The sequence below is a fragment of the Phacochoerus africanus genome, chromosome 3 (assembly GCF_016906955.1).
Source record: "Phacochoerus africanus isolate WHEZ1 chromosome 3, ROS_Pafr_v1, whole genome shotgun sequence".
NCBI lineage: Eukaryota > Metazoa > Chordata > Mammalia > Artiodactyla > Suidae > Phacochoerus > Phacochoerus africanus.
This window is the reverse complement of record NC_062546.1, coordinates 52937547-52959569: the sequence shown is the minus strand read 5'-3', so window position 1 is coordinate 52959569 and position 22023 is coordinate 52937547. Positions and strand designations below refer to the sequence as shown.

The 22023-nt window shown below is 54.1% G+C and overlaps 1 protein-coding gene across 1 annotated transcript; it reads right to left on the bottom strand.

Annotated features, from left to right (window-relative positions):
- Positions 1-18237: 18237 nt before the first annotated feature.
- On the bottom strand, positions 18238-22023 carry NKX6-3 (NK6 homeobox 3). The gene is made up of 3 exons (XM_047770378.1): positions 21642-22023; positions 19746-19915; positions 18238-18471 (listed from the first exon to the last, which is right to left on the bottom strand). Exons 1-3 carry the CDS (start codon positions 22021-22023, stop codon positions 18238-18240), a joined length of 786 nt encoding a protein of 261 aa, XP_047626334.1.

Sequence of the window (22023 nt, the reverse complement as noted above, 5' to 3'; positions counted from 1 at the left end):
AATTGCCAGCGGGAGGCGCACGGCCTTGTTTGTTGGGTGGGGGGAGTGGGAGGAGGGGCAGGGGTGGGGGTCAGGATGGAAGCCACCAGGCGGGAGCAGGGCTCTGGAGGGTGGAGAGGAGGGGAGGGTGGCAGGCGGGCATTTGGTGCATTGCAGGCCCCATGCAGCTGGGAAGGCAGCTGCCAGCCTCCTGTACCTGCTTGCCATTGCCTGAAGGCAGGTTCAAAGCCAGGCCCCCTTCACTGGTGCCTGCTTCCAGGCCTGGCTGATTTCCAATCCCTCGGGAAAGAGAGCCACCTCTCCTACCACTTTTCCATCTGTCCGTCCCTCCCATCCCCTCCCTGCTCAGGCAGAGCAGCCACTGCACCCTTCAGGGTTATGCGTGGAATGGGTAAGTGTCACCTCTCCATGCTACCCTCTGGCCTCTACCTGGGGCCTGGGGGAGGTCCCCAGCTCGGAGGCCCCTGAACCAGTAGCCCCCTCCTGCCCTGAGTGGTGGTGACTTTTTATTTTAACCTTTGGTAGGCAGTGCCATTTACAGTGTGTGAAAGCTCTCTGGAATGGTCTTTAAAAATTGGTCTTGAAGATCAGGCTCCCTTTTAAAAATTCCCTTTTTAAAAAGCTTTTTTTTTTTTTTGGTCTTTTTTTTTTGCCTTTTCTAGGGCCGCTCCAGCAGCATATGAAGCTTCCCAGGCTGGGGGTCTAGTCGGAGCTATAGTCGCCGGCCTACACCACAGTCACAGCATCGCGGGATCTGAGCCATATCTGCAATCTACACCACAGCTCATGGCAACGCCGGATCCTTAACCCACTGAGCAAGGCCAGGGATCGAACCCGCCACCTCATGGTTCCCAGTCAGATTCGTTAACCACTGTACCACGAGGGGAACTCCTCTAAAATTTTTATGTAGTAAAATTGCTCAGCCTCAGATTGCTCAGCCTTTTGAGTGAGAAACCCTGCAGGCCTGGAGTTATTAAGCCATTGATGATTGGTTTGGTGTAACTGACCTGGTCTCATAAAACCTTTCAGCCCTTAGGAATGACTAATAACAGCAGAGAAGCCTGTAAAGCAACGTAATGTATGTACTACGCTTGCTCTTGGGACCCCAGCTGCCACAAGGTCAGCTCTGGATTAAACCAGGTGGCATTAGTGGGGTGAGAACTGGCCACCTTCTACTCCCACTTCCAATCCTGCTACTTGTTTGCTATTTGGGATTTATTTCTCTGTGTCTATTTCCTGATCCATAACTAAGGACTTGGGCTGGGTGACCTCTAAGGCCCTTACCTTGTCTGGAATTTCTGTAAATTTTTTTTTTTGGGGGGGGGGTGCCTTACCCACAGCATGTGGAAGTTCCCGGGCCAGGGATCAAACCCAAGCCCCAACAGTGACCTGAGCCATAGCAGTGACAATGCCAAGTCCTTAACTCTATGAGCCACCAGGGAGCTCTTCAAAATTTGGCTTTTTTTTTTTTTTTTTGGCTACCCCTCGGCATGTGGAGTTCCTGGGACAGGGGTCGGATCTGAGCCATAGTTGCTACCTAAACCACAGCTCAGCTGCAGTAACACTAGATACTTTACCCACTGTGCCAGGTTCGGGGATCAAACCCTTGTCCCAGCGCTCCCAAGACGCCACTGATCCTGTTGTGCCACAGCAGGAGCGCCAACATTTCTGTCATGTTTAAACCCACAGTTCATACTTAGGCTTTGAGCTCTGAAGTCATCTGGGCTCAGAAGTAAATGAGTTTGAATCACTTACTTCCTGCAGAACACTGGGCTGGTAAAGCAGCTCCTTGGAGGGTGTCCCACGTGCAGAGGAAAGCCACCTCAGCCCACCCCTCAGGGTTCCAGGTGATTGTGGGGTTAAGTGGATTTGACTGAGGATCTTGGAAAGACTTTTTTTCACTGAAACATGAGATGTTTTCTCTCCAGCCAGCTGGAGAGGGTACTTTCTGAATAAGCCGGTAAAATCCCCCTGATGGGGCAGCTCCGTAGAAAGCTGTCTCCAGGCTGGGGCTCAGCGAGCTCAGCTTGTCCGAGGTTGGAGATGACATCCACCTATGGAACTTGATTTTCCCCAGGTCAGAACCCACTCCTAGCCGCTGCCCTTCCACTTGATGGGAGGTGGGGGTGAGGGGGTGCTTCTCAGAGGCCTGAGTGCCAGGACCAGGCAGTGACAGAGCCCAGCCCTTCATGGTAGCACCTTACCAGTGGTGGGCTTGGTCCCTCCTGCCCTGTAGAAGTCTTCTGGGTCTATAAACCCCACCGTCTCCTTCCTAGAATTGACCCAACCTCGGTGGTCTGTGGGATGGCACGTCCCTTGGTCCTGGATGAGGAGGGTCCATGGCGTGGCAGGTCCTGTCCACCTGCTGTGCATCCCAGGCAACCGGACTTGGCCTCTCCAGTCGCACCTGCCCTGTGGGGCCTGCCGCTCGGGCTGGGAGGGCAGCTATACACACGCCACCTCCGGGTGGGTTCGGAGACAACCGGCCAGCCATCCATCTTCTGCTGTGCGAACCCCCTCTCCCCCCAGTCAATATGTCTCTCTCCGATGGGAAAGTTAATAAATTTTGCTCTAGATTAAAAGTATTGATCATTTCATTTGTAAACGATAAATAAAAAGGGGGAACTTTTCATCGCACCAGGGGTAGCGTCTGGTGTGTTTTGCGGGTGAAATTGCGCCGGCCGTCGGGGTGGGGGGCGGGCCTCTTATATGCATTCCAGCCGGCCAGCTGCATTGATTTCCTATTAGTCTCCCAGCACCACCCAGTAACACATCATTTCAGTACCTGCTATTAATGGTCTTTTGATAAATAATCACTTGTAAGTCAATAAATTTTTATTAAACAGTGTGGCTCTTTGATTTATTAAAATCCGACCGTGTTTGTCTGGGAGAAAAGGGATGCTGAATTGAAGTGGAGGTTTTCATACATCTTCCTGACGCCGAGCAGTCACGGCACACTCCAGAGAAAAACAATTGCATTTTAACAGAAACAAAACAGCCGAGTTTGGAACTTGGGCCCAGGGAAACTTTATCTCCGTCAGCCTGAGGCTTATTCCTGCAGGGAGCAGCCGCAGGCCTGGGGGCTCAGAGTCAAGAACTTTGTGTTTGCTTTCCGAGTTGGAGAGGGGCTGGAGGCCGGGCCCCTGAGGTTGCCTTCTCGGCAGCACAGACCCTCGCACCCCAGACAACCTATTGGTCAGCCCTCCTCTGGATGAGAGGTGCGCCCTGTCTGGGCACCTTCGACAAGCAGATGTTTGGGATCCATGAGAAAATTTGCACAGCTGGGCCTCTTAGCTTCCTTTCTGCTCAAATCACATCTTGAGGCAGGAAATGCCAAGAGATGGTTCATATATTCTTGTGGCATTTGCGCTGTACAGGATTATTTTAGAAAGTGAACCAATAGCTGAAGATTAGGGTCTCCTTTTCTTGTGTATGTGTGAGATTTGCCATTGGCCTAAAATTTGCTGTAAAGGGTTTAATTGGCTGTAAAGGGTTTGGCAAGTTCTCATCGAGGCCCCAAACAGACCTGTTTCTAGAGAGGCCCAACCACCAACCACAGTATAGAATCAGAAGTCCTAGCCCACAGGGAAGTCTGAGAACCAGGAAATGTTCTTATGAAAACTGATGCCTGGGAGTTCCCTTCATGGCCCAGCAGTTAACAAACCCAACCAACTAGGATCCATGAGGATGTGGGTTTGATCCCTGGCCTCACTCAGTGGGTTAAGGATCCAGCACTGCTGTGAGCTGTGGTGTAGGTTGCAGATGTGGCTCGGGTCCCAAGTTGCTGTGGCTGTGGTATAGGCCACTGGCTGTAGCTCCGATTCGACCCTTAGCCTGGGAGCTTCCATATGCTGCAGGTGTGGCCCTAAAACGCAAAAAAATAGAGAGGGAGGAGAAAAAGAAAACTGATGCCTGGCTCTCTGCCGCCTCTACCCCGCCCCACCCCATCCCCATCCAGGCTGCTGCCGCACCTTCTGTTCTACCTACATCCAATGTGACAGGTGCTGACTTCTGAAGCTCAGATAGCTAGTAAATTCAGCAGAGGGCTTTAATGTTTTTAAATATTTGATGTTATTAGATGTTTAAATCACATTTTAAATGCTTTTAAATTTTTTTGTCTTTTTAGGGCCACACCCGAAGCATATAGAGGTTTCCAGGCTAGGGGTCGAGTCAGAGCTGTGGCAGCCAGCCTACACCACAGCCACAGCAACTCGGGATCCAAGCCTCAACCATTTGCTGCAGCGCCACTGACCGAGGCCAGGGATGGAACCCATGTCCTCCTGGATGCTAGTTGGGTGCTTAATCCATGGGGCCACAACCGAAACTCCAATATGTTTTGGGGTGTTTTGTTTGGTTGTTTTTGCCACCCTGCAGGATAGGAGTTCCTAGTCCAGGGATCAGATCCAAGCCACAGTTGTGACCTAAGCTGCAGCTGTAGCAATGCCGGATCCTTAACCCACCGTGCCCGGCTGGGGATCGAACCTCCTGCATCCCAGGGCACCCAAGATGCTGCCAATCCCATTGAGCCACAGCAGGAACTCCAACTCCAAACTATTTTAAAATTTTAAACCTGCTGCTGGAGTTCTCTGCAGTGCTTGAGTTACTTTTCTGTCCTGGTCTTAGGGGTGCAGGCTGGGACCCTGGAAGTGGACAGGACGTGAGCACGCAGGGAAGAAGCAATGTGGCCGCCCTGCCGGGCAGGTGAATAGTAACACAGCTGTCCAGGAGCATGGCCCGTTCTGCCCCATGCACGGGGGCGGGGAGCTGCCAAGGCATCTAGCTTCTCTCCCGAGATGTCTGGGGCCTGTGCCTGAGGCACCCCCAGGGGGGCACAGAGGTGAACCCAGGCAGGGAAGCCACAGGACAGCATTGCTTCCTAGAACACGAGTAGCAGCAAGTATATTCTGCATTTTACACGTGCTCAAGTCAGGTCCACTTTCAAGGTGAAACAGCAGACATGGGACATGGGGTTCACCTCTAGCCTTTTTTAATGGCCCCTCACTTCCTTTCCCCTGTTCTTGTTCATCCTACTCTGCGGACCTTGGTGGAGAAACTGGAGAGGGATCATTTTGGGATTTCTTGCACCTTGGTGAGTTTACTTCCAGATTCTGAGTCAAGTTCATTAACTGGGGAAAGAGTGACTCCTGCTGAGTGGCTTCTGTTACGGCTGCAGTGGGTGGGGGTGGGGGTGGGGGTGCCAGGACCCAGAGGGGCATCCGAGCCATCTGAGCCAGCACCGAGCAGGCACCAGTAGACACAGCTAAGCAGGGGGAGGCAGGGGGTGGTGGTTGATGGACCATGGGAGACTTTGTTTCCCTTGGGAATTAAGGGTGGCGATCTGAAGTTTCTAGAATGGAGGACCCAGTGATCCCAGCAGAGGTGTGACCCCAGGGCTCCCAAACCGCACTTGATTGCAGGTGGCCCTCCACCTGGTGCTGACTTAGCGCTGAGTGGGGGGTGGGGAGTGGTAGCCAGAAGGTAAGCCTCCCATCTGATGCCATTCAGAGCCCTCGGTCAGGATGTTCTTCTGCTCCCTTGGCTGCCCCCCTCCCTATTTTCTGGGTCCAGACAGACACTGCCCCACTAGCAGAGGAGCAGGGCTCTGCAGAGGGGCCGAGGCTGCGCAGCTCTTGGGGCGCCTGGTTGCAGCAGCAGCTGCAGCCAGCGCTCAGGCATGGCTGCCAGTCCTGGGATTGATCCCCCAGCCGTGATCTGTCATTTCTCCTCGGCAGGCGCTGTTTTCTCTTGCTTCGGGAGCCCCTTCGACACCTGCTTTATTTTTCTTCCTGCGCTGACGTGACGGGAGACAGGTGTTAAACTACTTAATCACTTTAAAATTGTTTTAATTTTCTGTTTTTTATTGATCTCTCCAGCACCAATTAATCAGCTCACTGGACCAGGCAGTTAGTACATTAAAAATTGTCAAGGAGGCCGTGCATCTTGCAAAATGTCTAAAAAATATTCGGCTAGCAAATTTCGTTTTTCTTTGGCATGCAACAGTCCTTTGCCCCGAAGAACTCCCACTTGCAAGGGTCCCCTGACTCTGGGGCTTGCGTCCGGGAGTTTGGGGGTGCAGGGGAGCTGCCCATAGGAAAAATGGAAGCCTTTTCGTCACCAGTTTGCATCTTTCCTTCCACTTTTGTTCACAGCTTCCAGCTCCTCAGGTCTCCTTTCCCCAAAAGTGTGAATTTTCCAGAAAGGGACGCTTGCTCTAGACCACGTGTCCCAACCCCCACAAGGGCAGGACTTCACCCTCTGTAACTGCCCTTGTGACCAGCCAGGCACCAGGCCCTCAGCCAGATTTCCTTTCCCCGGGACGTCGGCACTTTTTAACTTGTCCTGATGATGCCAAAGCCGCCTGTCTGGGGGTAGGGGGACTGCTAAACTTGGTAAACTGTTGGCGGGTGGCTGTGTGTCACGCTGCCTGGTCCCTGGCACCCAGGTGATGAGCCTGAAGTCCGTCCATGGAATGTTCTGGACAGCACCCCCCCCACCCCCAGTCACCCTGTCCTGAGCGGCCAACCCTTGCCACTTGTCTTTTATCACCTCTCTTGAAAATTATTAACTGCTTGGCTGTACTTTCTGAATTAAATAAAACCTGGACACAATAACCAGAGGCTTCAGTATTAGTTCTTGGGGGTAGACATTTGTTTTCTGATTTCTGCCATTCTGGGCATTTTTTCTCCTCACTTTCCAAAAGCGAGCGTCTTATCTTTTTGGTGGCAAATTAAGTATCAGACAGTCTGTCTGCCTGGTCTGAACTGTCCATTGCCTTCCAGTGGGTACCACCCTCTCAAGCATCCCTCGCTCACCACGGCCTCTTCCCTCTGCTCCTGGCTGACTCCCTTTTCAGTCCTCCTCCCATCCCCAGGCTTCTCATAGGACCCTCCACCCCCAGACCTCAGGCACAGCCCTCTGGAACCAGGGCCGGCAGCCCCCACCTGAGCCTGTTGGCCATGGACTTATCTACCCCACCCGCCCTTATTAATTGATATATGATTGGGCTGCAGCATACAATCTCATATTGATTTTCTCTCCGGACGCCACAGCTTTATTTGCTCACATCTGCCTTGTGTTTAATTGGTGCTTTGCTCTGGAAACCAGTGATCTTATCGGCCTGTTTGGTTTCTTTTCCTGGGGCACACAGGCATGCACACACCCTCACATGCTCAAGTTAGCTAACCCAGCCCGGCCTCTCCCTGACCCTCCCTCGAGGTGTTACTTGGGGTGGGGAAGGGCTGTGGAGAATGACCCAGAAGGGCCTTCTCCCAGACTTCCTGTCTTTACACTTGACCTCCTGTGCTGTGGTTGAGCCTGTGTGTGTGTGTGTGTGTGTGTGTGTGTGTGTGTGTGTGTAAGGCTTACTGGGGAAATACTCCCACTGGAGTCAGACCTGGGTTCCAATCCACCTGCTCCTCATGTGTGGCCTTGAGGCTAACATATTGCATTTTTCTGCACTGCAGCAACGCAGGATCTGAGCTGTGTCTGCAGCTCACCGAAACACTGGATCCTCAACCAACCGACCGAGGCCAGGGATCGAACCTGCGACCTCATGGTTGTTCGTCAGATTCCTGGGCCAGGGATCAAAGCCGAGCCACAGCAGTGACAACACCAGGTCCTTAACCCACTGAGCCAGCAGGGAACTCCTGCAGTACTGTCTGTAACTGAGAAAAACACAGAATACCTGCTTTGCAGCATTCTTAGGAAATATGCATCAGCTATCACACACAGTGCCTGCTGGCACTTAGCAGGTGCTCAGGAAACAGTCCCCCCCCCCAAACCCCCGTCCGCTGCCTGGTGTGAGAGATTGCAGTCCTGTGTGCAAGGAAGCAAAAGGGAGTCTCCTGCAGCCACCATGTCCACTCAGGGTGGGAGGTGCATCCCCCAAGGCTGACAGCTCAGGGAGGGTCTCTGCCACAGGGTATAGCAATCACTACCCCCTTGTCTGAGGCTGCACCTCGGACTTTTGACCACAGTCCTGCCTCTGGGCTAGTCTGCCCCGGGCTTTTTGTAGAAAGAGAAGACAGAAAGGCCAGAGGCAAACACGAATTTCCTATTGACACAGCATTAATTCTCCTGTTTAGACAGGTGAGTGTGCTTTCACTCACTTTAGCAAGATTAATGATGTGTATTTGCCCACAAAAGGTGGCCTAACAAGGTGCTCTGAAGCCTAGCCTTCTGGGTTGGCTGTGGGGAGAGAGGCTGGGGAGCTGCGCAGCAATGTGGGGGGAAAAATCAGCTCCCCCTTCACCACTTTCCACACCAGGGGCTTCCTCCCCTCCCCCGGGAAGAAGCCGGACGAGGGAATTATTGGTTAAAGAATGTGTCTTGCTGAAGGGGCTTTATGACTGACAAGGAGACGTTCTCACCAGACCTGCACCCTGGGGTCTGGAAGTCAGCCCCCACCCCTCTGGAAGAGCCCCGTCCCTGTAAGCTCTCTACCCACCTGTGCAAACTAGGTCACTCCCTATCTGCCTCCAAGGCTGCTCAAAAGTGGGGTCAGTCTCTGGTTCAGTGCTCCCGAGAGTGACAGAGTATTGGAGGGGACAGGCCAGGGTCTGGGGTGGGACAGGAAGAGAAGCATCAAGACCCCCTAGGATGGGAGTTCCCGTTGTGGTGAAATGGGATCCATGGAGTCTTGGGAGCGCTAGGATGCAGATTTGATCCCTGGCTCTGGCACAGTGGGTTAAGGATCTTGACATTGCAGCGGTTATGGCTTAGGTCACAGCTGCGGCTCGAATCTGATCCCTGGCCCGGGAACTCCATGTGCCACAGGGTAGCCAAAAAGAAAAAAAAAAAAAAGGAACACCACCAATTTCACATAGGTCAACTCAAAAGAAAATGTCATGCCATTTGTTATGCATATAAAAAGGACACACACACACACACACACACACGCGCGCGCGCGCACGTGCACGCTCACACACAAAACCACCCAGGATGCTCCAAGGCCTTAGGGCAGGATGTTCCCAGGCCTGTGAGTGACCTGGTAGCAAGATTGGATTGTAGCAGCTTCTGTTTTTTTACTTTGTGGGGTCAGCACAGCTCAAGCAGCCTATAGCTAGACACTTCTCAGCAGAACAGCCCACGGGAGATGACAGTGGAGGTGGCTGGGGTGGGGCACAGAGATGAGGCCATCTCCTCCAGGCCGGCCTGAGTCGGCAGAACCCCCCAGGGAACTCAAGTGTCACCCCCCTCCCCAAGAACCAGGCGCTGTTCTCATCAGGAATGTGACCACGGCTCGAAACTAATAAACACTGGGGATGAGAGGAATGGTCTGATCCCGTCACTCTAGGTCACTAAGGATGGTCTATTCTCATGGAGCCATTGAGCTGAGAGAGGAGAGCTGGGGAGTAAAGAGCAGAAGTGTGGGAGTTCCCATTGTGATACTGTGGAAAGGAATCCAACTAGTATCCACGAGGAGGCGGGTTCAGTCCCTGGCCTCACTCAGGGACTGGGTGAGTGAATCAGAATCAGACGTGGCTTGGATCCCTCACTCCTGTGACTGTGGTGTAGGCAGGCAGCTGTAACTCTGATTTGACCCCTAGCCTGGAAACTTCCATATGCCGTGGGTGTGGCCCTAAAAAGAAAAAGAGAGAGAGAGAGGAAGTGTAGGGGGCCAGCTCTCAGAGAAGGAAGCCTGGGACATTCAAACCCAGGGCAGTTCCACCTGTCCATCTGTCCTCATAGCCCCACAGGCTCCCCGGCAGAGCCAACCTATAAGCAAACAACAGGATTAAAAGAAAGAAAAAAGTGTTTTATTAATGTTCTTTCAGCTATAAATTATACAAACCCAACTCAACCAGACTCAAGACAAAAGGGTGGGTCTTGTCTTCTGAAAATTCTAGAGGCAGTTGAGGCCTGGCTGAAACAACATCACCAGTTTCGTCCCGCTCTCACCCTCCCCCAGATCTCCTGGGCTGGCTCCCTTCTCCGGGCAGGACGGACCAGCACTGAAGCCACAAGGCACTCCAGGTAGAGAGGGAAACTGGCACTCGCCCAACAACGTGGCCCTTCGCTCATTGGCTGGGATTGAGAAAAGGGCCCAGCCCTGGACCAATCCGTCAGATGACGAAGAAGGTGGCATTCGCTGATTGGCTTAGGATGGTGTCACTCATCCACGCCCAGAGATGGGGGTGGAGTCGGCCCACCCACACTAGTTAATCAAATGTGACCAGAGGGTTTTTCTGCCTGGAAAGTCAGGGATGTTTTATCCGAGACAGCGAGGATCAGCACCCGGGAGCCCAAACCACACAAGCGCACTGCACCCCTTTCCTCCTCCTTCACAGGGCGGAAGCTGCCATTCACTAGGCAGCGCACTCTACTCCACAGTTTTCCTGCAGTCAGACAAACGAGTCCTCTGCCTTGGCTGTTTTCACCGTGCATCTGACTGACCCAGGAAAGCCACACCGGAACTTCAAGGCCGACACTGCTTCCTCTGCCAGAACTCTTGGGGAAGAAAACCCAGACTCTTTCCACCTCGGCTTGCACCCTTGCTACCTTCCCTGATTGTGGGACTCTTTCTCACCAGGGCAGGAAGGACAAGCTGTGGGACTCAAGGTGGCTCCCTGAACAGGGACCCAAAGCAAGCAGGAGAGCCAACCCAAGTGGTTTTAAGTTGGGCTTCTGAGATTTGCCAAATTCATCCACTCCCAGTGCCCTGGGCACTTGTTAATCAGACACATTGCAGGAACACACCTGCCCAAGTGAGTTGGAGTATCCCAGAAGGGCCCTGGGAAGCTGCATGTCTGACAAGCCTTATTGTTGGGAGAGCTTGGGAAACTGATGAAATGAACTTCTTCTCTGGCTGTGAGATAACTGCTCCGACCAGGGACGGTGGCCGTGGATTGTGAAGCAGCAGAACCCACACCAAGAAAAATGACGTTTGCTGTGGTCCTGCCTTGGAATGCACCCAATCAGTCCCCCTCCATGAGGGGACCTCACTCAGTCCTTCTGTGTCCTCTTTCAGGTGGCTTTCAAGTCCTCATATACTTGGGAGTTGACATAGCCCTGGACTTGGAGTGGGAAGATAAGAAGTTTTGACCTTGAGTAGGTCTCATTTTCCCTATATGCAAATTGGGGATAAAACCCGATGGCCAGTCTATCAAATTGAAATAATGAGTCAAATGAAAAAATATAAAAGGAAGTGTCTAGAAGGCCACAATATTAGTGTTGAAAAGGGGGATCTGGTCACTGCTTTTCTTTTTTGACTGCCCCGCGGCAATGGATTTCCAGGGCCAGGCATCAGATCTGAGCCGAACTTATGACCTAAGCCACAACTGCGGTAACGCTGGATCCTTAACACACTGTGCCAGGCTGGGGATCAAACCTGTGTCCCAGAGCTCTCAAGATGCCTCCAATCCTCTCACACCCCAGCAGGAACTGCTTTTCATTCAAACTATCAACTCTGAATTTTAGGTGGGAGACACAGTGGTTCCGACGGATGGAAGTGGAGCCTGTTCCTTCTTCTATGTTAAAGGATGTGATGCTTTTGATGAGCTGTGTTGCTGTGTGTGGGTCAATTGTGAATTGCACCTGCATTCATGTCTGTTGCCTTTAATTCAGTTCTCTCTTATTCTGAACCACTGCTCTTGTGCGTCCCTCTGTTCTTGGTGAAGCCATTCCTCAGAGCACTGAGAGCACGGCCTTCCCTTTCCTTCCAGGCAGCCCATCTTCTTCTTCTAGACACCGAGCATCAGGAGGCTAGAGGGCTCATCTTGTGCTTGTGCTCCCAGCAACCAGCACAGCACCAGCTATTGAGTGCATGGAGTTTCATCTATAGCACATAGGATCCTAATTTTCTCTCTCTCTCTCTCTCTTTTTTTTTTTGTTTTTGTCTTTTGTCCTTTTAGGGCCGCACCCATGGCATATGGAAGTTCCCAGGCTAGGAATCAGAGCCGTTGTTGCCAGCCTACATCAGAGTGACGGCAATGCCAGATTTGAGCCACGTCTGCAAACTACACCACAGCTCATGGCAACATCGGATCCTTAACCCACTGAGCGAGGCCAGGGATCGAACCTGCAACCTCATGGTTCCTAGTCAGATTCCTTTCTCAATAAAATTATCTTACTTTTCACCTCACTAGGCTGGAAAATGCTTTTTTCCGACCCCAGTGCACAGACCTCGACAGTCAGGGAGTGAACTGTTCTAAGTGACCCAATTTCCCAGTGAACATCATTTAGCTGAAGACCAAGGACATGGGGTAACCTCCTGACAGCTTGGGGATATAGTCACGAGCACGAACCACAGTGATGGCCTCAAAGACCTAAGTTGGCTTTTCTGTCCCATCACCAACTGCCCATGGCAGGGCGATGCTTCTGAAATTCCTCTTTCTCCTCTGCTAGCAGTTGCCACAAGCATTAGTGTATGCCTACACCCTAATGGCAACCAAGAGGAGGTTGGGGCATTCCCACTGGGCCAAGGATCGAACCCACATCCTCTTGAATTGAATAATAGTCAGGTTCGTAACCTGCCGAGCCGAAACAGGAATTCCCAAAGATTTTTTTTAAAATTTTTCTATTGAGCACTTAATTTGGGCCAGGCTCTGAGCTCTGAGAAAAGGAGAGTTTTCCACACGGTCACATCGTCATACCCACCCTCCATCTGTTCACACTGCGGAGTGTGTAATAAACTAAAACTGGGGATCTTGTTAAAATGCAGAGTCGGAGTTAGGAGGGCCGAGGTGGAGCCTGAGAGTCTGCATTTCTAGCAAGTTCCCAGGTGAGGCTGGAACATGGACCATGTATAAGGGTATCAAGTGTCCAGAGCAGGATGTAGAGACCCAAATACCCTCAGGGGACAGGAAGAGGGTGCACAGCACAGAGCACAGGATGACAGAAGTGCTAGGTAGGTAGTGGGGCTCCCCCACGAGACCATGCTTGCCCAGCCTACAGACCAGCTAAAGTTTCTAGGAAAGCACTGTTCTGTTCCAAAGGAACACATCTGCAGGGTCGTGGCTCAGTGGGTTAAGGACCCGATGTTGTCTCTGTGAGGATGTGGGTTTGGTCCCTTGCCTCACTCAGTGGGCTAAAGTGTCCAGCTTTTGTTTTTTGCTTTTTAGGGCCGCACCTGCGGCACATGGAAGTTCCCAGGCTAGGGGTCGAAACAGAGCTGCAGCTGCTGGCCTACACCACAGCCACAGCCACACAGGATCCAAGCCACATAACATCTATAACCTACATCACAGCTCCCAGCAACACAGGATCCTTAACCCGCTGAGCAAGGCCAGGGATCGAACCCATATCCTCACAGATGCTCTTTGGTTTCTATAACCCGCTGAGCCACAATGGGAACTCCAAGGGTGCAGTTTTGAGCCAAGCTGAGGGTAGGTCACAGATGTGGCTCGGATCTGGTGTTGCTGTGGCTGTGGCTTAGCCCTTAGTTGCAACACCGATTCCACCCCTCTGCCGCAGACGCAGCCCTAAAAGGAAAAAAAAAAGAAAGAAAGAAAGAAAGAAGAGAAAAAGAACCACATCTGCAATCTGACTTCAGCCCTCAGCATCTGGGTTGCCTCCCCGCTCAAGAGTCCAGAACCTCAGGTGTTTAGCAGGTAAATGCACCTGCTCACCAGCAAGTCCTCCCATAATCTGCAGGTAGGGGCTGAATTGCCAAGGCTTAGGTTTTCACAGGAATGGGTGATTGTGACTTTTGGACTTGCTGGTCCCACTGTCCACTCTGGCTCTGCTGCTTCCTAGTGAATTTGAGGAGGAAGGAAGGAGTGTGAACACACTGATGTGTGACTACTCACACCATTTTTACACCTTGTGTGTGATTCCGTTTCATCTTCTGCTGGGCCTTACAGAGCTGGTTATCAGCCTCACTCTACAGATGATGGAACTGCATTTCAGACAACTTTGTCACAATGACCCAGCAGCTACTTGGTGACATGGAGACTCGAATTCGGGACTGTTTGCCTCCGTAGCCCTCTCGGAATAACACAGCAGATACTGTTGAGTGTCTGTATACGCCAGACATGCTTGTGAGTTCTGATCTTACAGAGACCCCGCAAGGTATGTATATTATTCCCATCTTACAGATGGATAAACCAAGGCCTGGAGGTTAAATCAAACGCACAAGCGCCCAGGGTGGTGGGGCCAGCATTTGAGCCCAGCTCTAAGGATCTGGCGTTGCCATGAGCTGTGGTGTAGGTCACAGACGTGGCTCAGATCCCACATTGCTGTGGCTGTGGTGTGTAGGCCAGCAGCTGCAGCTCTGGAACAATCCCTAGCCTGGGAACTTACATATGTTGTGTGGCCCTAAAAAGAAAAAGAAAAGAAAAGAAAAAGACAAAGAAAACAATAACAATAATAACAACAAAACTGGATCCTTAACCCACTGAGCCAGGCCAGGGGTCAAACCCACATCTTCACGGACAGCCGTGTCAGGTTCTTAGCCCCACTGAGGCACAGTGGGAACTCCCCAACCTCCTCTTTGTTGCCATTAGGGTATGGTCATTCAGAACCTTCTAACACACTGCCATCCCTACCTTCACCCCCCGCCCACCTCTGCTGGGGACATGTCCTTGGTCCTTCCTACACTGAGAGCCACAAACATGAAGTCTGATGAGGCAGAAACTGTGCCTGCCTCTTGGAGACTCCTGGGCTGCCATCAGGGCAAAGCTCCGTGCCCAGGACTGAATTTCTTCCCCCTTGCTCATCCTTGAAAAGTTTGTGATGGGGTAGGAGGGAAGTTGCAAGAAGCATGAATAGCCTAAAAGTAACGTAGCTTATTTCTTTTTTTTTTTGGTCTTTTGTCTTTTTAGGGCCGTACCTGCGGCACATGGAAGTTCCCAGGCTGAGGATCGAATCGGAGCTGCAGCTGCTGGCTTACACTACAGCCACAGAAATGCTGGATCTGAGCCGTGTCTGCGACCTACACCACAGCTCACGGCAACACTGGATCCTTAACCCACTGAGTGCGGCCAGTGATCAAACCCGCAATCTCATGGTTCCTAGTCGGATTCATTTCCGCTACATCACAAAGGGAACTCATTTCTTTTTTAACTCAGCATATACCAGAAGGCCCCTTGTGACCAGAAATAAAAAAGGGAAGGTTGCTGGGGCGGGGGGGGGGGGGGGGTGGTTCCCTGGTGGCCTATTAGTTAAGGATCCAGCGTTGTCACTACTGTGGCTTGGGTTTGATCCCTGACCTGGAAACTTCTGCATGCCCCGGGCATGGCCAAAATTTTTTTAAAAAAGCAAAAAACAAAAGGCGTGGTGGTGTGTGTGTGTGTGTGTGTGTGTGGTTTAAGATTTCTTTACGATGGATGAAATGAAATAACCCTGAGTTCTCCCCAGCTACACACAAGCACTTACCCATCTGTGCTCACACGCATACACACGTGTGCTTGAGGGCAGGGGTGAGGTAGGGGGACACGGGGAAGGCTGGAATTCTTGACCCAGAGTTTCCGGTGGCAGGTGTCCCAGAACTTGGAGATTGGAGGAAGTTTTGTTTAGCTCAGCAGATGTTTCTTGGGGGGGAAAATAACTTGCCCTAGTCTTGATTTAATACAAACCCCAAACAATGTGAATCAGATAGGCAAGAATTATAGGTATGATAGGACTGTAATAGGCTTAAAAAGAAAGCAAAGGAGCATGGGTTTTCTGGTCCCTGGCTTCCTCTTCCACATCTGCCTTGTGACTTGGCACCTGGATTATGTTGACAGCTCCTCCAGCCGGCAGGCCTCAAGACTCTCCTCAAATCGCTCAGCAAATCCTTGACCTTGTGTTTTGTCTCTGTGGCTGTGATCAGCAGGTGCTGGGTCCCCCCAGGTAGTTGTTCCACCTGCTGCAGCACAGCTGTGGGGCCTGGCCCAGGACACTCGAGTCAGCTTGTGGCCAGGAGCACACAGAGGAGGTCTTGTTTATTTCCTCCCCACCTTAGATGGAGAGACCTCCAGGGCGAGGCTCATGGCAGAGGGAGGGTTAGAGTTCAAAAGCATCCTTCATCGTGTTATGTGCGCCCCCCCCCCGGCCCCCGTGCCCTTTCTCTGGGTCCAGTAGGGTTATGATGAAGAGTGGATGCCTCCATTTCTGAGAGGCCCTCACGCCCTCCTTCCCACCCCAGGCTGACTCCACCAGCCAGATTCTCACACCCTGGGGGCCCAAGGGCTCGGACAAGGACTTGGGGCTGCTGCTTCCAGCTTGGAGGCCTTGTAGGTGTTCAAATAGATGGTTCCTGAAAGCACCTGACCTTCTAGCCTCTGGTTTTACTGCAGAGGCATTGAGGGTCTCCCCTCCCTGTAGACATGAGGGCCTGGGCATCAGCTCAGGAGGTCTCGTCCTACTTCTGAGACTTGATTTAGGTCCTTTCTGGGTCTCTGTTTTCTCATCCATGCAAGGGAGTCAATCCGTACCTCCTAGGTCGTGTGCGTCAGTCCAGCCTTCCACGTGGGTGGGGTTAGTAGGTGTCTGGTCAGTGTGGGTGTGGCTATTCTCTGTCCCGGGGGCTTTTCCTTCTGGTATCTAATTCCCAGCAGATAATTTCCCATGCAAGGCTACAAACTCCTGGAGGTCAGGGACCCGGCTAAACTCTAGTTTCTCTACTACGATGTTGCCTGGCATGTCCCAGCGAGACTTCAGCTTGGCCTATGCCTGAGGTTTCCTGACTCCCAGAGCCCTGACCTCCCCTCCACCCCGGGCAGAAGTGCTGCCCTCCAGGAGCCCCCCCACCACCGCAGCTGGCACATCCCAAGGCCAATTTCATGGAAGCACATGAGCCAGGGGAGGCTTCTAGGGCTTTTATTTTCACTCTTGATTTTTTAAAAACCAGTGAAGATACGCAAACGCCTGGGCCCTTTGGTGCCGCATTCCTCTAGGGCCTCGCCCCCCTCCCGCTTCCCCCAGCCCCTCCCCCCTGCTGGGCAGCATCCTGGGCAGAAGTGGCTCTGCGGCCAGACCTCCAGGAAGCCCAGGAAACCCAGGAGGGCCGTGGGTTCCATGCAAGCCTGGGGTGCAGCCCCTACTGGCAGGTCCTCTCCTCTGTGTGGTGACCACATGGGAGGGGCAGGGGTTTCTGAGGGCCCTTCCTGCCCCGAGTCCCTCCCCTGTGGATGCTCTCTTCTGCCCCCGTGTCCTGTCCTTGCACCCAGCCTTCTGGCTACAACTCTGCTCTTTGGGGACTTCTAATCTCTTCCTGTCCGGTGGAGTCGGGGAGGAGTGGGGGGAGGGTGGGGCAGGTGTGGGGGAAGGAGGGAATCCCTCTGAGGGCAAAGGAAAAAGGATCACAGGCCGGCAGCTCCCTCCAGGAACTTAGTCCTTGAGTTGGGGTTGTCAGGGGTGTTCCTTCTTTGCTGGGACCCACGTCCCCTCCCTGGGAAGGGTTTCCTCCAGCCTGGGTTAAGTTTTTGAATGGATTTTTTTTTTCCTTTTAGGGCCGCACCTGCACACATGGAAGTTCCCAGGCTAGGGGCTGAATCGGAGCTGCCAGCAAGTCTGCGACCTACACCACAGCTCAGGGCAATGCGGGATCCTTAACCTGCTGAGCGGGGTCAGGGATGGAACCCGAAACCTCATGGATACTAGTCAGATTCCTAACCCACTGAGCCACAACGGGAACTCCTGGGTTAGGTTTTTGTCTCCCACCCCTCAAGTGAGATCCTTCCTGTGCCAAAGGCTGAGGAGGGCCCCTGGTCAGGCCAGCCCTGCTTCTGCAGTGAGCTCGCAACTAATCTGGCCCCAGCACCCTGATTCCTGTCTCCCGGAGCAGCAGAGAGGCAGGAGACCCCTGCTGAGCTAACAGCTTCCCTGGGGGAAGCCCCGCACCCCCTTAGCTATCACAGTGGCGTTTCTGGGACCCCACGGCCTGTATGCTGGCTGCAGACCCCTGGTCATTTCCATCTACATGTGCACCTAGAATCTGTTGAGCTGGCAGGGCCGTGCCTGGGTCCACCGGGATGCAGGAGGGCAGAGGGGGTGCCGGATCTCAGGACAGGTGCACATCTGCGTCTTTGCCCCTCCTCCCTTAGGAGTCCGGCCTCCTTCTCCCCCTCTGCCCCGCCCTCTCCTCCTCCTCCCTGCATCCTCCTCCAGGTCTCCTTCCTCTTCGTCCCCTCCATCCTTCATCCATCCTCCCTCTGTCCTCCACCCATCCTCCCGCTCCGTCCTCCGTCCTCCCGCTCGGTCCTCCAGCCTCCCCCTCAGTCCTCCTGCCCCGCCCCTCCCCCGCCCCCCCTCCCTCCTCCGCCGCCACTGCCCCCAGTTAGCGCCTTGCGGGGACGCCGAGGCCGCCCGGCGGGGTCAGACACCGTGCGCGCCCAGGCTGAGCACCGAGAAGGCGGCGCGGTGCTTGCGGAGCAGCAGCCGGATCTTCTCGTCGTCGGAGTCAGGGTCCAGCGGCTTGTTGTACTCGTCGTCCTCATTCTCCGAGGCCGGGCGGTCCCCGCCTGCGCCGCCCGGGGCCCGGGGCGTGGAGGACGAGGGCTCCAGGGCGCTCTTCTTCCGCCACTTGGTCCTCCGGTTCTGGAACCACACCTGGGAAGAGAAGGATTCTGAGCATCGCGCACGCAGCGCACACCGGGCCCCTTTGGGGAGGGTGGCTCCTCTCGGTGGCAAGGACCCGCCATCCTCACTTTTATAAAAGAATAAATGGCTCAGCAATGGAGTTGTCTTATTCACACTACTTTTTTTTTTTTTTTGGAAGGAGGCAACAAAAAACAACTAAATGTGAGGGCAGCAGAGCCCTTTCGCTTAGCTGTGACCCTCTCTGCCTGTATCTTCCTCCCCTTTGCCATCTGGGTACTTGGGTGGAAGGGGCTGAAATGCTTTTAACCTCATAGACCTTGACTGAACCTCACGAATAATTTCCCCCCAACTTCAAAAAATCACATATGCTCGTTGCTGAGGACAGAAAGTACCCCAGGAAGCAAAGCAATGTGGGAAAGCCTTTCCTCTCCAGTTTAGGGCAAAGGGGGCTGCAGAGGTGGTTGGTTGGCTGCAGGTGCACGGCTCCCTGAGAGTCCAGACCCCTGGTCCCAGCTGCCCCTTTGCTGCCCTCTTCCCTCAAGCCTGCCACCTTGTGGCAGAGATGGGCAGTTCCAGCATAGCTCAGAACTTGCTTTTGCACCTCCCACCCAAAGGCCCCCCAGGGGAACAGTGAGCCTCAAAGTTGCCAAGGCGGCACCCAGGACCCTGGGGGCAGAAGCCAGTGTATCCATCCAGCTCAGGCCGGAGTTCTGCAGTTTGAGAGGGGCCGCCCTCTCCTAAGCTTGGCCCAGAGCTGGGCACAGAGGCTCCTACATCGTGACATCACTGGCAGGCACCAGAGGAAGGGTGATCTTCACTTGAAAGTCTGGTGAACCGAGACTTGTTTTGCTGGTTAACGGAACAAGCCTGAAGCCAGTTCTGATCCGGCCCAGAGGCTCTTGAAATTGAAGTGTCAGCTCTTGAAATTCCTAGCCTCAACATGAAGAGGCAGGAAAGATATGAGGTCAGAAACTTATAATCCAGGTCAGTCTCCCAATGTGCCTTTACCAGCCGGTGACCTCAAGCAAGAGGCTCAGCTGAGACTGTTTCTTCACCTGTGCGATGGGTAATAAGACCCACCTCAAGGTGGCTGTGAGGGTTTCAGTGGGCTCTCAGCATGGTAATTACTACCGTCTGCTGGGTTAGGTGGGCAAGTGGTACCCAAGCACCAGGACGGCCTCCCACTGAGCTGGCAGCTGCCAGGAGAACCAGGCTGCCTCTGTCCCAGGAAGCAGCTTCTCATCCTGCCAGGTAGACCCCCTTCTCCTCCCTCACAGACTCACCTTGACCTGGGACTCAGTCATCCCCAGTGAGTATGCCAGCCGTGCCCGCTCAGGGCCAGCCAAGTACTTGGTCTGCTCGAAGGTCTTCTCCAGGGCAAAGATCTGGTGTCCTGTGAAGGTGGGCCGGGTGTGCTTTTTCTTGTGGATGCTGTCGCTCAGGGGGTCTGGGGCTGGTGGGAGGAAGAAAGTGTGCGGTAATGGGGGGGTGATGGGGGAGGGGTGCCAGCCCTGCCCTGCCTCCCCCCCACCCCGGGGAAGGCTCACGTACAGAGGAGCCACTGAGGTTGCTGGGGTATCGTGGGACCTCTCACTTAAGCAGCATACCTCTGCCTTGTCTGGGGGGCCTGGGCCCCCCCAAGGGTGCCTGCCCCAGATTTTTAGCTAATTAGGGCCAGAGGTGCTTAGAACTGGTTGTCCCCATGACTTAATGATGCCACCGTCCCCTGAGGGGCAAGGGGACTTTCCTCTGGGTCTCAGAGTCACCAAGACACAGATTTGGCACCTTCTACCAACAATTGAGGCCCTAGGGGCTGGGGATTCCTCCCCTCCCACTTCTTGCTCTGGGATCCCATGTTCCAGGTGTTCCAGGCAAACCAGAACCCTAGGCTTCAAGTTGCTGCTTCTCCCTGTCCCCAGGCCTGGGAGTCATGTGGCTTCAACCCCACTGGAGAGTCTGGACACGGAAGCTCAAGAACTGACCACTCCCCACCCCCAGGCCAGGGCAGCCTCTCAGAAAGGAGCTGGGGGTGGGGGGCGGGGCGGGGGAAGCAGAAGGCCCACGTGCTGGGCCTTGTTCAGGGCAGCCTGACAGTCCCTGTCCTGTGTCCTCACATTGCAGGTGAGGAAACCCAAGCACAGAAAGGGGAGGAGACCTCTCGAGTGTCTGTCACCTTCAGCCCCATCCCCTTGCATTAATTTAGCCACTGACTCAAGACATTTTCCTGTGTGTGGAGGTGCAGGGGTGTGAAGAGGGGGTTGTGTGTGTGTAGGGGGTAGGGGACATGGGGATGAGAGAGAGGGACAGCTTAGAGCCTAAAGCACCCCCAAACCAGGTTATAAAATAGGTGCTGGGAGACGAGGCTTTGGCCCCCATGGGACTGGCCGTGTTTGGGGTTGATGAGGGGTGTGAGGGTTCAGAGCAGTGGGTGGGAGGCAGGGGTGCCTGCAGGCTTTCCTTGGCTGCCCCAAGCCCCCATTATGAGGCGGGGAGCCCTGAGGTGGGAGAGAAATCGAGGCTCCCTCTGCCCCTCTCCCCTGATCTGGGTACAGGTATGGCTCCTGCAGCCACTGACATGCTCCCTGCCTCCCAGGTAAGCGTCACCTGCCCATGGATGTCCTGCCACCTCCTCCAGCCCCTGACTGGCATCCTGGGGAGACTCGGACCAACTCTCTGACAATCACAGCTCAGGCATGGGTGGGCTGCTCCTGGGGATTGGGTGGTGTGGCCACTGCTGTTGATGTAAATCACCAAGAGAGGAAAGAGACCCCCTTGATTGTGTGGGGTTGCAATGGGGCCAGGGTACTTTCTGGTGTCCCCAAGTGCTGCCAGTGCACGAGGAGGCTCTTTAGGGAAGGTGATGCAGTGGCAAGTTCTCCTCACTGGGGACAGCATTTGCCCTCTTGGAAGAAGTGGTGACACGGGCTCTGGGTGGGACAAGTAGGGTGATGGGACCTTACATAGGGTGGGGGTGGGCCGTGGGGTCTTACCTAGGCTCTCCAGAAGGGCAGCTGGTAAGGGCCGGGGTGTGGGGATCAAGGCACCCATCCAAGCGAAGCCGGGGTGGGACAGGGAGGGGAGAACCCAGTGCTGCCCCAAGTGAAGGGACAGCCCCCCGGGGGGCTGTCCGATGGTGGCCAAGGACCCCACCACTCCTGCCCCCTCCTCCACATACTCACCGTTGCCGCACTGCCGCCCGCCTCGCCAGTCGGGGCCGGCATCTGCCCAGCAGTTCCGGGTCCGGGTGGGGTACTCCGTGGCCGCCTTGGAGAAATTCCCCACCTGGGGGCTGTAGTAGACCCCCTGGGAGCCAAGACCACCAAAGCCGGCCACGTGGGGGTAGCCGGAGAGGAGGCTGCTGTTCGGCGTGGCCACGGGTCTGCTCAGGATGTCTGTGATCCCGTGAGGGGTCCCCGCCGGCAGCTGGGGGCCCAGCCCCGGGGGGCTGAGCTTGTAGAAAGAGTTCTGCACCGAGTACTGGCACACGGGGGCCTTCATCTCCGAGAACTGAGCCAGCGGAGCGTTGTTCAGCAGGAACGGGCCCTGCAGGTTCGACTCCAT